Source organism: Bos indicus, chromosome 25 (assembly GCF_029378745.1).
Source record: "Bos indicus isolate NIAB-ARS_2022 breed Sahiwal x Tharparkar chromosome 25, NIAB-ARS_B.indTharparkar_mat_pri_1.0, whole genome shotgun sequence".
In the NCBI taxonomy this organism is placed as follows: domain Eukaryota; kingdom Metazoa; phylum Chordata; class Mammalia; order Artiodactyla; family Bovidae; genus Bos; species Bos indicus.
The window spans coordinates 37,565,017-37,579,295 of record NC_091784.1 but is presented as its reverse complement, the minus strand read 5'-3'; the positions used below and the strand labels follow the sequence as shown (position 1 = coordinate 37,579,295).

General features: G+C 40.2%; 1 protein-coding gene across 1 annotated transcript; it reads right to left on the bottom strand.

The window, feature by feature from the left end:
• Positions 1-560: 560 nt before the first annotated feature.
• On the bottom strand, positions 561-1,692 carry OR2AE1 (olfactory receptor family 2 subfamily AE member 1). Its single transcript, XM_070779255.1, has one exon. It carries the CDS (start codon positions 1,563-1,565, stop codon positions 561-563), a length of 1,005 nt encoding a protein of 334 aa, XP_070635356.1. The 5' UTR covers positions 1,566-1,692.
• Positions 1,693-14,279: the final 12,587 nt, after the last annotated feature.

The window sequence follows — 14,279 nt, the reverse complement described above, 5'->3', positions numbered from 1 at the left end:
TAAACAAGTAGTTATTGAGTACTTATTTCATGTCAAACTCTTTTCTTGGCATTGGTGAGACAACAGAAAACAAAGTAAAACTCCTTACCCTTTTGAAAATTTCACTCTAGGAAGCAGACAGTAAGAATAGAATGTTATGCAATATCAAGGAAGTATGATCGTAAGGTAGGATCAGGGGACAAAGAGTGAAGAGGCTGCTTTAAATAGGCTCATCAGGGGGGCATGTTTGGGCAAGATTCCATTTGAAAAGAGATCAAAAGGAAATGAAAGCGTGTCTAGCACTGTGAAGACTTGATCTTTGTACGTCTCAGCCTCCGAAACTGTAAGAAGTAATGTCTGTTGTCTAAGTCACCAAGCCTTGGTACTGTTGTTATAGCAGCCCAAATGGACTAAGATGGTACTGTATGGGGCTTCGATGCCTGAGAGCAAGTGAGAATACTGGAAATGTTTGTTAACCACTTCAATTTTGCAGTAGTCATCACGGCTCCGGACCCTTGAAAAAAATCATTGCAGTTTACAGAAAACAATTTAAGGAGCTGATGAGAATTCCACTAATGTACTCAGGACAACTGCACTTGCAATCTTTTAATGATAAAGTCTCTCCCCAGAACCCTCCTCAGAGCCTTAGCTACATCCTTATTCCGGAGAGTATAAATCAGTGGATTCAATGTGGGAGTGATGATGCTGTAGAACACAGAACCGACTTTGTCTTGCAGTGGAGTGCGCTGGGACCTGGGCCTCATATATGAGAAGATGGAAGCACCAAACCAGAGGGAAACCACAGTGAGGTGAGAGCTGCAAGTGGCGAAGGCGTTTCTCTTACTCCCATGCATCTGAATGACACTGTGGAGGATGAAGACATAGGATGTAGAAATCAGGACGATGGGGAGGAGGAGGAGGAGGAGGGTGCTGATGTACACTGTGGCCTCGTACACAGAGATGTCTCCACATACCAACTTCACAACAGCTGGAAACTCACAGTAGAAGTGGTGGATTTGTCGAGGCCCACAGAAAGGGAAGTGCATCAAGATTGCCGTGTAAATTAGGGAATTCAGGGACGCTCCCAACCAAGACATGGCAGCCATCATTAGCGTCACCTTTCTGTTCATGAGAACAGAGTAGCGCAGTGGATGACAGATGGCAACGTAGCGGTCATAGGACATGAAAGCTAGGAGAAGACACTCCGCACCGCCCAGAGTCAGATAGAGGAAGTGCTGGGTCGCACAGCCCACAAAGGAGATGGACTTCTGGCCAGAGAGGTAGTTGGTCGCCATCTTGGGGATTGTGGTGGAGACATGCATCAGCTCCATGAGCGAGAGCTGGCTGAGGAGGAGGTACATGGGTGTGTGGAGCTGGGGGTCAGCACAGATGAGAAGAAGGGTGAGGCTGTTGCCACTCACAGCAATAAGGAAGACCACCATGGTCAAGGAGAAAAGGAAAAGGTGGGCAAGAGAGTCATCAAAGAGCCCTTCTAGGACGAAGTCTGCCAGAGAGGACTGATTCCTCTGCCACGTCTCCCCGTCCTCAGCCCCTGGGAAACAGGAAGTGGAGATGAAATGTGACATCAGGAATACTGGGGTTCATCCAACCTGACGATAAGCCTCTTCTGATCCACAGAAGAATTTTGAAGAATAATATTTTTCTAGTTCTAATTATTCTACAGCTCTGATTATTGAAATCTCTCTTTTTTAAAATAAGAGAACTTCAAATCTCTGCTCACAAATATGATCCCTCTGAAATTTCAAAATACCTAGGCTCTGTTAGTGCTAGACTTCTAAACAAGTCTCTCCTCATTAAGGAAGATATATACATTTATATGTGTATATATACATATGTTCTTTTTTAAGTATATATACTTTATAGATACACTCTAAATTTTATATATGATATAAAAATATATATATACAGTTCTTTTCTTACATCAGTCAGGGTTTAACCAGAAAAGCTGAACTACCAAGAGATTTATACATACATATACATTTAATGGATTGTATAGAAATTTGGCCTTACTTGACTGTGAAAGCTGGTTAAGCAGTCTATGTAAAGCTGTCACCTTTCTATCTGATTCTAGAACTTGAACTCCATGAGGCAAGCAGTCAGGAAGGGAAGATGGGTATAAAAGTGTGGTAGCTCAAGGTCAGACTGGAACCCACAAACGTGACATAAATCCCACAAGGGCAGACTGAGACCCATGTCATTATTGCTGCCTCTGGAATTGGTGGCATGGTTTCTCTTGCACAATCTGGAGGCCTGCTTAACAAGGCTTAATGCACAGTCCTGGCCTCGGAGTCAGAGAAGCTAAAGGAAGATCCAGGGGAAGACAGAGTAACTGCTGGTCCACGGCTGCCTCACACCAGTGAGGGGAGTCAGCACATCGGCAACAACAGACGCTTCCCCCTGCCCTCTAAATCTGCCTGAGAATCTCTCGGGTGGCCCACCTTAACCAGAAACTCACAGCAACGGGAATTCTAGTAAATGTAGTTCATCCTAGCTAAGATGACACATTAAAAAACTCCAGAGTTCGTCTTCAGTATATTTGGCAAACATATACTTAACACATCTCCTTAAATGACACATCATCCCCAATAAACACAACAAAGCCGTCCTTCTGCCTCCTGTAACTGTCCTGCACACCATCAAAAGTATGCAGATATTCACAGCAAAACAAGGAAGAAAGATCCACTGCTGTGGCCCACAAAATGAGTCATCCTTTCAACGGCTAACCTCTTCTGTGGATACCGGCCTTCTTTCTCACTCAGTGCTGTTCATGCCAATGGACTCCCAGGTTTGTTATAGCAGCATGGATAGAGCTCTACATGGGCTCAACAACATGGACTTGCAGTCACCACGGCCAGCCTAGCCACCACTGAGCGCCCATCTGCCAGCAGAGACCCCGCTCTGAGCCCCTGATATGACGTCATCCCATAGTGATATCAGACACTTGGCGATAGGCTGATTATACTGGATAGCTTCCATTATTGAAGGGACTTTACTTTTTTCTTATTGGAGTTGACACTTTACGTATGGATTTGCCTCCCTTTCTTACAGCGCTGCTGTCAAAAGATACCACCTATGGATATATACAATGCTCTGTTCACCATAATATTATTCCATGAAGTAATGTTATTACTGCCAAATAAAGAGTTCATTTCACAGCAAATGAAATGTGGGGATGGGCCCATGTTGAAGGAATCCATTGGTCTATTCCATACTCTCCAGCATCCTGAGACAGCTGCCCAAACAGACTTCTGAAGCCTCAGTTACAGCAACTGGTAGTTGACAACACCTCATATTGCTGGGGCATTGTCCTCTAAGATGTGGTATATGTTCTAAATTTCTATATCAATTTATGGTGCTGTTTCTCCTATTGCAACAGTTCGTAGGACCAGAAATCAAGAGGTGGAAGTGGGAGTGAGTCCCCCATGGTAACATTTATAACTGGGATCCACTGCCAAATTTTTTACTCTCACACGTTTAGGCTCTGCGAGTTACAAAGGAAGGAATTCCTTCATCAGGCAACACAATTTCGTTTACTGAGAGCTGAGACTGCCACCCTGCCACTTCGGACTCTTCTTATCACTGAGTCAACAAGCAAAGAAAGTTACTCTGCTAGAGGTTGTGATAGATCCTGACTAGCAAGGGAAACCCGAGGTGCTACTACATGGGAATAAGGAGAGACAAGTCTGGAATTCAGGTTTTCTAGGGTGCTCTCTGTACTCAAATGTCCATTGATGAAAATCAGTGGAAAATCACAACAACCCAATTCAGACAAGACTGCTAACGGCCCAGATCCTTCAGGAGTGAAGGTTAGGGATGCTCTCCCACTAAACAAGTAACCATGACCCACTGAAGACAAAGGGAATATGGAATGGGTTGTGAAAGAAGGTATTTAGAAAAACCAGCCATGACTGTGTGAGCAGCTGCAGAATGAAAACTTGAAATATAGGCATTTCTTACTTATTGATATGTGAATATTTTATGTATAGATATATTTACTAAATATTTCTGTTTATTTCACTCAGTCATCCCTTTGTCTAACATAAGATATATTAATATGGTTAGCTTCATATCTCAGTATTTAAATTACAGGACATAAAAGGAGAGTATGAATTAGGAGTAAAATTAATTTCACCTTTTTTATGGATAAAAGGTTAGTGTGTTTTATATATTCTTCTTGGGAGAGGGTTACATGTTATTTGGTTGTACATGGGCTAGTTGTATCCAGGTAGGTGGAAGGGTACATTGATATTGTCTTTATTTGAAGATTGCTAAGTCACTTCAGTCGTGTCTGATTCTGTGCGACCCCATAGACGGCAGCCCACCAGGCTCCCCCACCCCTGGGATTCTCCAGGCAAGGACACTGGAGTGGGTTGCCATTTCCTTCTCCAATGCATGAAAGTGAAAAGTGAAAGTGAAGTCGCTCGATCATGTCCGACCCTCAGCGACCCCATGGACTGCAGCCTTCCAGGCTCCTCTATCCATGGGATTTTCCAGGCAAGAGTACTGGAGTGGGCTGCCATTGCCTTCTCCAATTGAAGATTAAGTATAGTTTAAAGAGAGGCGCATGGGTGCCAAGGTGACACATAACAAACTCACCATGATTATGTATTTGAAAACAGGAAAGATATGACCTAGGAAGACCTGAGAGCATGAAAATTACAAATCAGGCTGATAAAGCTAGGATCACAACATTTAATCAGCCAGATTTCCCAATCAGCCCTTTACCTAATTCTCATATGAATACTGATCAGAATAAGAGCTCAATCTCCACAGTGAAAGTGAACTTTAAAAAAAAATACTCTAAATTGATCCCCAAATACCCACCCTCTCCCTCTTTGTGTTTTTCCCTCTAAGCATCTTCCTGGATCTTCATGTATTCCAGATTACTTACTTTTTAGAGTGAAGAACTCGGGATTGAATGTATTCTTCCAGGTGTAATTTGACCAGTAATCTCTCTCCATTTCATGCAGCAGAGGAGCATCTTAGGGCTGTCACCTTACACTGTTATTTCAAACTCAGCTTCCTGTGGTCTGAGAGCCCAGTGTTCCCCACATTCCCGCTGGTCATTCTCGCCCCATCAGCACATCCATACATTTCCCTTTACTTAGGGATCCACATACTTCCCTCTTTCCTCATTAGTTTCTATCTTTCTCTGTAAATCTCCATAGCATAATAAATTTCCCCATTGTCTGGTTCATGCCTCTCTTCCTCCCATAGGAACTTCACTAATAGTTTCCCTAGTCTGATTTATGTCCCTCAAGAGACTTTCCTCTGCCTTCTCAGGCTGCTTTCCTCATGGAATCACCAATCATCAGCCTGTAACTTGAGGGTTCCAGTAATATGCTGACAATGCCAGAGGATGCCTTAGTTTCAAGTAAAAGTTTCTTGTGGGGAACACAAGTACAGTAGTGAAACAGAGGGTGCAGAATACTTCCACACTGACACACGCGTTAGCTACTGAACATCCAAACAGGTCCTTTCTGAGACGTTCATCAGATTCCCATCATAACTCTCAAAACTGCCTTTTACAGAGGAATAGATAGAGGATATCGTCTACACAGTCTTTGCTGTTTACACTAAATCTCTGAATGACAGAGCATCAGCAGGAGCACGACAGTATGTAATTCTGGAATGCTCTTGCAAAATGTGTTCAGATTTTGAACTCCATCATCATGCATCAGCACAAATTAAGTAACTAAACTTTTCTTTAATCTGTTAGTTGAGTCTTTGAATCATGCATATGCTTTCTCTGCCCCCAAACATATGAGCCACCTCTCCATCCAAAGAGCAATGAGCACTTGAATCATAACCATTTACGTTAATGTTTCCTGGTTAAGAAGCTATACTTAATACCAGTGTCATCATCAGTGAGTCCAAAGTCAAAAGAAAAATCTGTTTTGGATTTCATGTTCTATTGGATCATTCAAGGCACTCTCTTCTTAGCTTTACACCTCCTTTCCCACTTAATGAAGTAAGAATCTGGCTTTTAGCACTGGTGTTTTGAGAATAAGCCCCTTCCTGACAACATGACGTTTCCTCAGCAGGAATCATAACAGCTAGAACGAGGAAAGACTTGGCCTGACCTGAGCCAGTCATGAAGAGGAGCATCATCTGTGAGAAATAAAACTTCCCTAAACCCAGAGGATCTATGTCAGCAGAGGCAAATGGGGGACATGGCATCAGGGATTCCCACCCAAAGGACACACCCTAAATCTCCTCTGGAAACCATTACTCAGGGTGCCAATTAGGCTTGCATCGTGCATGAGATAAGCATTCCCAAAGGGCTTTGCTTGAAGTTTGTTTGTAGGGGTCAGGGGACTGGGATATTTTGAGGACTGTGGCTCAGAAGATAACATGGGAATTTCATCTCCAAGGGCCAGTTAACCATGGAGAGAAACAGTTCCTAGAGTCCCTGGTTTATTTTACCATCTTGAAACCCAGACTCTCTTGCCCCTTTCCATCGAACCCTTTGGAGAAAACAATCTGAAGAAGATCTAGTCCTTGTTGCCCACAGGACCCAGTGGAGAGTTTCCCCATGTGCCATACCACAGGAGAAAAGGTAAGGAATGGAGAGTGTGATTACCAGTAGCACTTCCCATCCTTGCTGTTGGTCATTCTCAAGTTTTTTAGACTACATCAGTATAACATGTGGAAAGACTTCAGATACAGAATTTTTTAAAGTGGTGTAGCTATACATCTCCTCCTCGTTTACTCCCATCTCAGTTATGCCCTTCTCTTCCTCTCCATTACCGTTACCATTAGAGGTAAAGGATCTATTAAGTAGAACCTGAAGTCAAGTAGGTTGATTCCTCCAGTTCCATTCTTCTTTCTCAAGATAGCTTTGGCTATTCGAGGTTTTTTATATTTCTATACAAATTGTGGAATTATTTGTTCTAGCTCTGTGAAGAATACCGTTGGTAGCTTGATAGGGATTGCATTGAATCTATAAATTGCTTTGGGTAGTATACTCATTTTCACTATATTGATTCTTCCAATCCATGAACATGGTATATTTCTCCATCTATTAGTGTCCTCTTTGATTTCTTTCACCAGTGTTTTATAGTTTTCTATATATAGGTCTTTAGTTTCTTTAGGTAGATATATTCCTAAGTATTTTATTCTTTCCGTTGCAATGGTGAATGGAATTGTTTCCTTAATTTCTCTTTCTGTTTTCTCATTATTAGTGTATAGGAATGCAAGGGATTTCTGTGTGTTGATTTTATATCCTGCAACTTTACTATATTCATTGATTAGTTCTAGTAATTTTCTGGTGGAGTCTTTAGGGTTTTCTATGTAGAGGATCCTGTCATCTGCAAACAGTGAGAGTTTTACTTCTTCTTTTCCAGTTTGGATTCCTTTTATTTCTTTTTCTGCTCTGATTGCTGTGGCCAAAACTTCCAAAACTATGTTGAATAGTAATGGTGAAAGTGGGCACCCTTGTCTTGTTCCTGACTTTAGAGGAAATGCTTTCAATTTTTCACCATTGAGGATAATGTTTGCTGTGGGTTTGTCATATATAGCTTTTATTATGTTGAGGTATGTTCCTTCTATTCCTGCTTTCTGGAGAGTTTTTATCATAAATGGATGTTGAATTTTGTCAAAGGCTTTCTCTGCATCTATTGAGATAATCATATGGTTTTTATTTTTCAATTTGTTAATGTGGTGTATTACATTGATTGATTTGCGGATATTGAAGAATCCTTGCATCCCTGGGATAAAGCCCACTTGGTCATGGTGTATGATCTTTTTAATGTGTTGTTGGATTCTGATTGCTAGATCTATCAAGCTACCAATGGTATTCTTCACAGAGCTAGAACAAATAATTTCACAATTTGTAAGGAAATACAAAAAACCTCGAATAGCCAAAGCTATCTTGAGAAAGAAGAATGGGACTGGAGGAATCAACCTACCTGACTTCAGGCTCTACTACAAAGCCACAGTCATCAAGACAGTATGGTACTGGCACAAAGACAGAAATATAGATCAATGGAACAAAATAGAAAGCCCAGAGATAAATCCACGCACATATGGACACCTTATCTTTGACAAAGGAGGCAAGAATATACAATGGATTAAAGACAATCTCTTTAACAAGTGGTGCTGGGAAAACTGATCAACCACTTGTAAAAGAATGAAACTAGAGCACTTTCTAACACCATACACAAAAATAAACTCAAAATGGATTAAAGATCTAAACATAAGACCAGAAACTGTAAAACTCCTGGAGGAGAACATAGGCAAAACATTCTCCGACATACATCACAGCAGGATCCTCTATGACCCACCTCCCAGAATATTGGAAATAAAAGCAAAAATAAACAAATGGGACCTAATTAAACTTAAAAGCTTCTGCACAACAAAGGAAACTATAAGCAAGGTGAAAAGACAGCTTTCAGAATGGGAGAAAATAATAGCAAATGAAGCAACTGACAAACAATTAATCTCAAAAATATACAAGCAACTTCTACAGCTCAATTCCAGAAAAATAAATGACCCAATCAAAAAATGGGCCAAAGAACTAAATAGACATTTCTCCAAAGAAGACATACAGATGGCTAACAAACACATGAAAAGATGCTCAACATCACTCATTATTAGAGAAATGTAAATCAAAACCACTATGAGGTACCATTTCACGGCAGTCAGAATGGCTGCGATCCAAAAGTCTACAAGCAATAAATGCTGGAGAGGGTGTGGAAAAAATGGAACCCTCTTACACTGTTGGTGGGAATGCAAACTAGTACAGCCACTATGGAGAACAGTGTGGAGATTCCTTAAAAAACTGGAAATAGAACTGCCTTATGATCCAGCAATCCCACTGCTGGGCATACACACCGAGGAAACCAGAATTGAAAGAGACATGTGTACCCCAATGTTCACTGCAGCACTGTTTATAATAGCCAGGACATGGAAGCAACCCAGATGTCCATCAACAGATGAATGGATAAGAAAGCTGTGGTACATATACACAATGGAGTATTACTTAGCCATTAAAAAGAATACATTTGAATCCGTTCTAATGAGGTGGATGAAACTGGAGCCTATTATACAGAGTGAAGTAAGCCAGAAAGAAAAACACCAATACAGTATACTAACGCATATATATGGAATTTAGAAAGATGGTAACAATAACCCTGTGTATGAGACAGCAAAAGAGACACTGATGTATAGAACAGTCTTTTGGATTCTGTGGGAGAGGGAGAGGGTGGGATAATTTGGGAGAATGGCATTGAAATACGTATAATATCATATATGGAACGAGTCACCAGTCCAGGTTTGATGCACGATACTGGATGGTTGGGGCTGGTGCACTGGGACGACCCAGAGGGATGGTATGGGGAGGGAGGTGGGAGGAGGGTTCAGGATGGGGAACACATGTATACCTGTGGTGGATTCATTTCGATATTTGGCAAAACCAATACAATATTGTAAAGTTTAAAAATAAAATACAATTTTTTTAAAAAAGGATCTACAATATTGTAAAGTTTAAAAAAAATAAAATTAAAAAAACCCAATACAATATTGTAAAGTTTAAAAATAAAATAAAATTTAAAAAAAAAGGATCTTTGCTTCTCTTTCTCAACTCAGATACTGAAATGTCTTATTTCACCGAGTTTATTTTGTTTATTCTTTGAGTAGATTCACTGTATCACCACTTTCTTCAAAACTTCTGTCTAAGGATTTACTTGGTGCTCTCATTCTTACAAGCATATAATATCCTTCCAGTTAAAGTAGTTATAGCACTTATGTATTGATTTATTGACCAGTATTTGATGATCATCTGCCAGGTCCCAAGCACTGCATTGTGCACAGTGAGAAACAAGCAAACTCCTTCCGCCATGAGACCAAGAGAGAGCAAAGAAGTATATCATGTTGGGTTAACAGTTTGTATTAATCCACATTCTTCAATTGCCAATGACATTAAAACAAAACTTACACTATCTTAAGGGAAGGTTCTGGGATCACAGCAGTGAATGGGGTAGAACTAATCTCTGCAAAAGAGCCAATTACTTGAATCATGTCAATGCCTTCTTTTTCCACCTTGCATCTTGGCTTGGGTCTCTGATCTCATTCTCTCAGACATTTTTAGATGGAGAGTACCCATACAGCTGGAAGCTCTCATGCCATACTTTTAGCTTGAAATCCAATACTCCTCCACCTCCAAGAAAACTCCAGGGAAGAAATCTGTTCAACAGTTTAGCCCTGTGGCCACCTCCTTGGAGCAATCACTCTGTGTCAGAGCCTGCAGTAAAAGGACAGACCTCCCTGGCACAGGTGCCTATCTCTTGCAGCGGTTGGAGAGGTAGGGTGGTGATAGAACAAGGAAAACGGAGATTTGGAATGGAGTACTATTACACAGAAAGTGTGGTTGTGAAGGGGTGGCGTTAGAAGTAGGGAAGGAGAGCGTGAGAAACAAAACAATGCATATCCATTGCTAAATGAGGATAAAGAAGACTTTACTGTGTACAGTAAAACAGGGAGACCACTGTCACAACCTGGGTCACAGGGAAAGCCTCTTTTTAAAATGCCGTCTAAGCTGAGGTCTCTAAATTGAGATAAGGATTATCCAGAACATTGAAGGCAAAAAGAGATCCAGATAAAGTCAAAGATGTACAAAATCCTTAAGTTGAAAAAAAAATCTTGATGTAATTAAGGAGCTGAAAAGAAGCTAGTATGACAGTAGATGTAATTGCAGAGCAAAGTAGGAGATGCCAGGATAGACATAAGCATGAGGGGAAGGGGAAGAAAGAGAGGGTAGGGAGAAAGGGAGGGAGGGAGAGGTAAGGAAGGAAGGAAGCTAGAAAAACCAAAGACATGGAGAGGGAGGAAGGAGGAAGGAAGAAGAAGGAGAAAGGAAGGAAAAAACCAAAGTCCAATAAATTTTATTCAAAGAAAAATGTGAGTTCTTAGAAAGTTTTAAAATAAGGAAGCATCAAGATACAACCACTCAAAGCTGGGGAAAGAACTGCCTTGACCTGGACCTAATCCAGGCCAGGAATAGTGCCTATTCCCACCAGCCAAACTGGAAAACCAGTTTGGAGTACTGGGTGTAATCCTCAGAAGAGCCTTGCCTCAATGGTGAGGAATAATTCTACCTAGACTAAACCCTGTTGTGGTTCTACTTAACAAATCCCAAAAGCAAAACCCAAAAGGATCAGATTCCCAATAACTGCATTCCAAAAAAAAAGCTCAAGAATATTTTTAGGAATACAAAAATATCTAACACACAAGATAAATTTTACAATGTCTAGCATTCAATAAAAAAAAAAAATAATAACCAGGCTTGCAATTAAACAAAATAAATATAAAAATCAGTGACTTGAAGTCTACTCAGAACTGATACTCAATAGACAATTTGAAGTATTCTATTGACTATATTGATTAGATCAGACAGAACCCTGGTGGTCTAGTGGTTAGGATTCTAGGCTTTCACTGCTGTGGCCCCAAGTTCAATCCCTGGTTAGGGAACTGAGATCCTGCAGGCCACAGGACACAGCCAAAAAAAAAAAAAAAAGACAAACACATTAAATAATTTATTACAACATATTCCATACATTCAAAATGATAGAGTAAAGATTAAATATGTTAATAAAGACATATTTTAAAGAAGATAAAACAGAAGCGCACGTGCACACACGAGTTTCTAGAGGTGATGGCTACAATGTCAGAAATGAAAAGCACAGTAGAGGATCAGCAGCAGACAGGACATTGCAAAAGGAAATATTGATGCATAAAGACTTAGCAATAGAAACTACAAGAAATGAAATAAGATAGGAAAAAAATTTAAAAATTAATGAACAGAGTATCTGTGAGCTTTAGGACAACCTCAAATGGCCTAATAAATATATATATAATTGGAGTATTGAAAGAGAGGAGAAAGGACAGAGAAAATATTTGAAGAAATAATAGACACTATTCACTAGCTAGACCTAATTGAGAACATCCCATTCAACAAAGAATAATACACATCTTTCCAGTGCATATGAAACATTTATCAAGTTACATCCTGTCACAAATGGCAGGATTTCCTGTAAGGCTGAATAATATTTCATTGTATGTACATGCCACACTTTCTTTATCCATCTGCCTGATAACGGACATTTGGGTTGCTCCCATGTCTCAGCCGGAGAAGGCGATGGCACCCCACTCCAGTACTCTTGCCTGGAAAATCCCATGGATGGAGGAGCCTGGTAGGCTGCAGTCCATGGGGTCGCTAAGAGTCGGACACGACTGAGCGACTTCACTTTCATTTTTCACTTTCATGCACTGGAGAAGGAAATGGCAACCCACTCCAGTGTTCTTGCGTGGAGAATCCCAGGGACGGGGGAGCCTGGTGGGCTGCCATCCATGGGGTCACACAGAGTCGGAAACAACTGAAGTGACTTAGCAGCAGCAGTAGCATGTCTCAGCTATTGTAAGTAATGCTACAGTGAGCATGTGAATGCAGGTATATCTTTGAGGTACTGATTTCAGGTCCTGTGGACATAGAGTCAGAAGTGGAATTGCTAGATCATATGGTAGTTCTATTTTTACTTTTTTGAGGACCTCTGTTTGTCATAATTGTTTATTCTCTTGACAACGGCCATCCAAACAAGTGTGAGTTTTGTGGTTTTGATGTGCATTTCCCTGATGATTGTTCATGTTCAGCATCTTTTCTTGTAAACGGTTTTTGGGAAAATGTCTTCTTCAGAAAAATGTCTCTTCAGATCTTTTGCCCATCCTTAACAAGATCATTTAATTTTGGATATTGAGTTGTAGGGATCCCTTATATATTTTGATATTACCTGGCAGGCTACAGTCTATGGAGTCACAAAGAATTGGACATGACTGAGTGACTGAGCACAATCCTTTATCAGATTGTGGTTTAAAAATATTCTTTGGAAAAATGTCTCTTCAGATCTTTTGCCGATCCTTAATAAGGTCATTTATTAATCTTGTTTTTGAGTTGTAGGAATTTCTTATATATTTTGGTTATTAATCCTTTATCAGATTATGGTTCAAAAACATTTTCTCTCACTCTGGAGGCTGCCTTTTCATTTTGTTGATTAATTCCTTTGCTGTGCAGAAGCTTTTCAGTTTGATATAATCTTTCTTATTTTTGCTCTTGTTGCCTGTGCTTTTGGGGTCATATTCAAGGAGTCATTGCCAAAGCCAATTTCAAGCTTTTTCTCTATTCTTCTAGAATTTTTATCTTTGGGATCTTACATTTAACTACTTAAGCCATTTTTAGTTGACTTTTGTGTGTGGTCTATGATAAGGACTTGATTTCTTCTTTTTTATGTGTATATCCAGTTTTCTAAAAACCACTTATTGAAAAGGCTTATAATTTTCTCCACTGTATTGAAAAGTAGTTAACCAAAGTATCAAATTTAAAATTACTTTTAAACTAGGTATAGCTCTTTAAAGATCCAATAACTGAAATACAGTATAACTTTAAAATATTTTATTAAACCAAAAGAAGGCAGGAAAATAGTAATAAAGAAAAAAAACAGAAAGGAAAAACTTGTTTTTAATTTTTATTTTTGGCTGCACTGCACAGCGTGTAGGATCTTAGTTTCCCAGCCAGGGACTGAACCCATGCCCCCTGCATTGGGAGCACAGAGTCTTAACCACTGAGCCACCAGGGAAGTTCTGGGGGCGGGGTGGAAATTGAAGCAAATTCAAAAATATCAATTTTCATTGAGTGAAGACTAAAAAGCCTTTCAGTACCCACAAAGTGACATGTTGTTTGAAAGTAGACTCAGACCAAAAGCCAGAGATTTTTACAATGGATAAAGAAGCACAACTTGAAAGTGTGTGCATCATGCTGAATGAGAAACCAAAAATGAGATGACCTGTCTATAAGCATTCTGTAGGTCTACACCATGACACCAGTTAACGGCAAAACTGTGAGGAAGAACAGGTTTATTCAAAGGACCATGGTCCCTCTGACTCAGGAAGTCTCCCACTTCAGAATCACCCATGTCCTGCATTCTTTCTTTCAGCCCTGAAAGCAGCCCAGGTCACCAAGAATTAAGGGCTGGACTCCCAGCAACCAGACTCCAGAGGAGCTCCGATTTTCTCTTTCCTGAGAGTCTCTATTGGTTTCCTGAATACCAATCCCTTCTAGGTCATCAGTATGGATATTCCATGACAAACACCTTTCCAAAATTTCTTATGACTCTTCAGTTACCTGGATTTCTTCATTGTCTCTCTTTTCTACTCCTTTTGGTCATTTCATACCACCTTAACATTTTTCAGCACACCCAAGAAAGATGTTTAAAGCAAGTGTTTAAAGC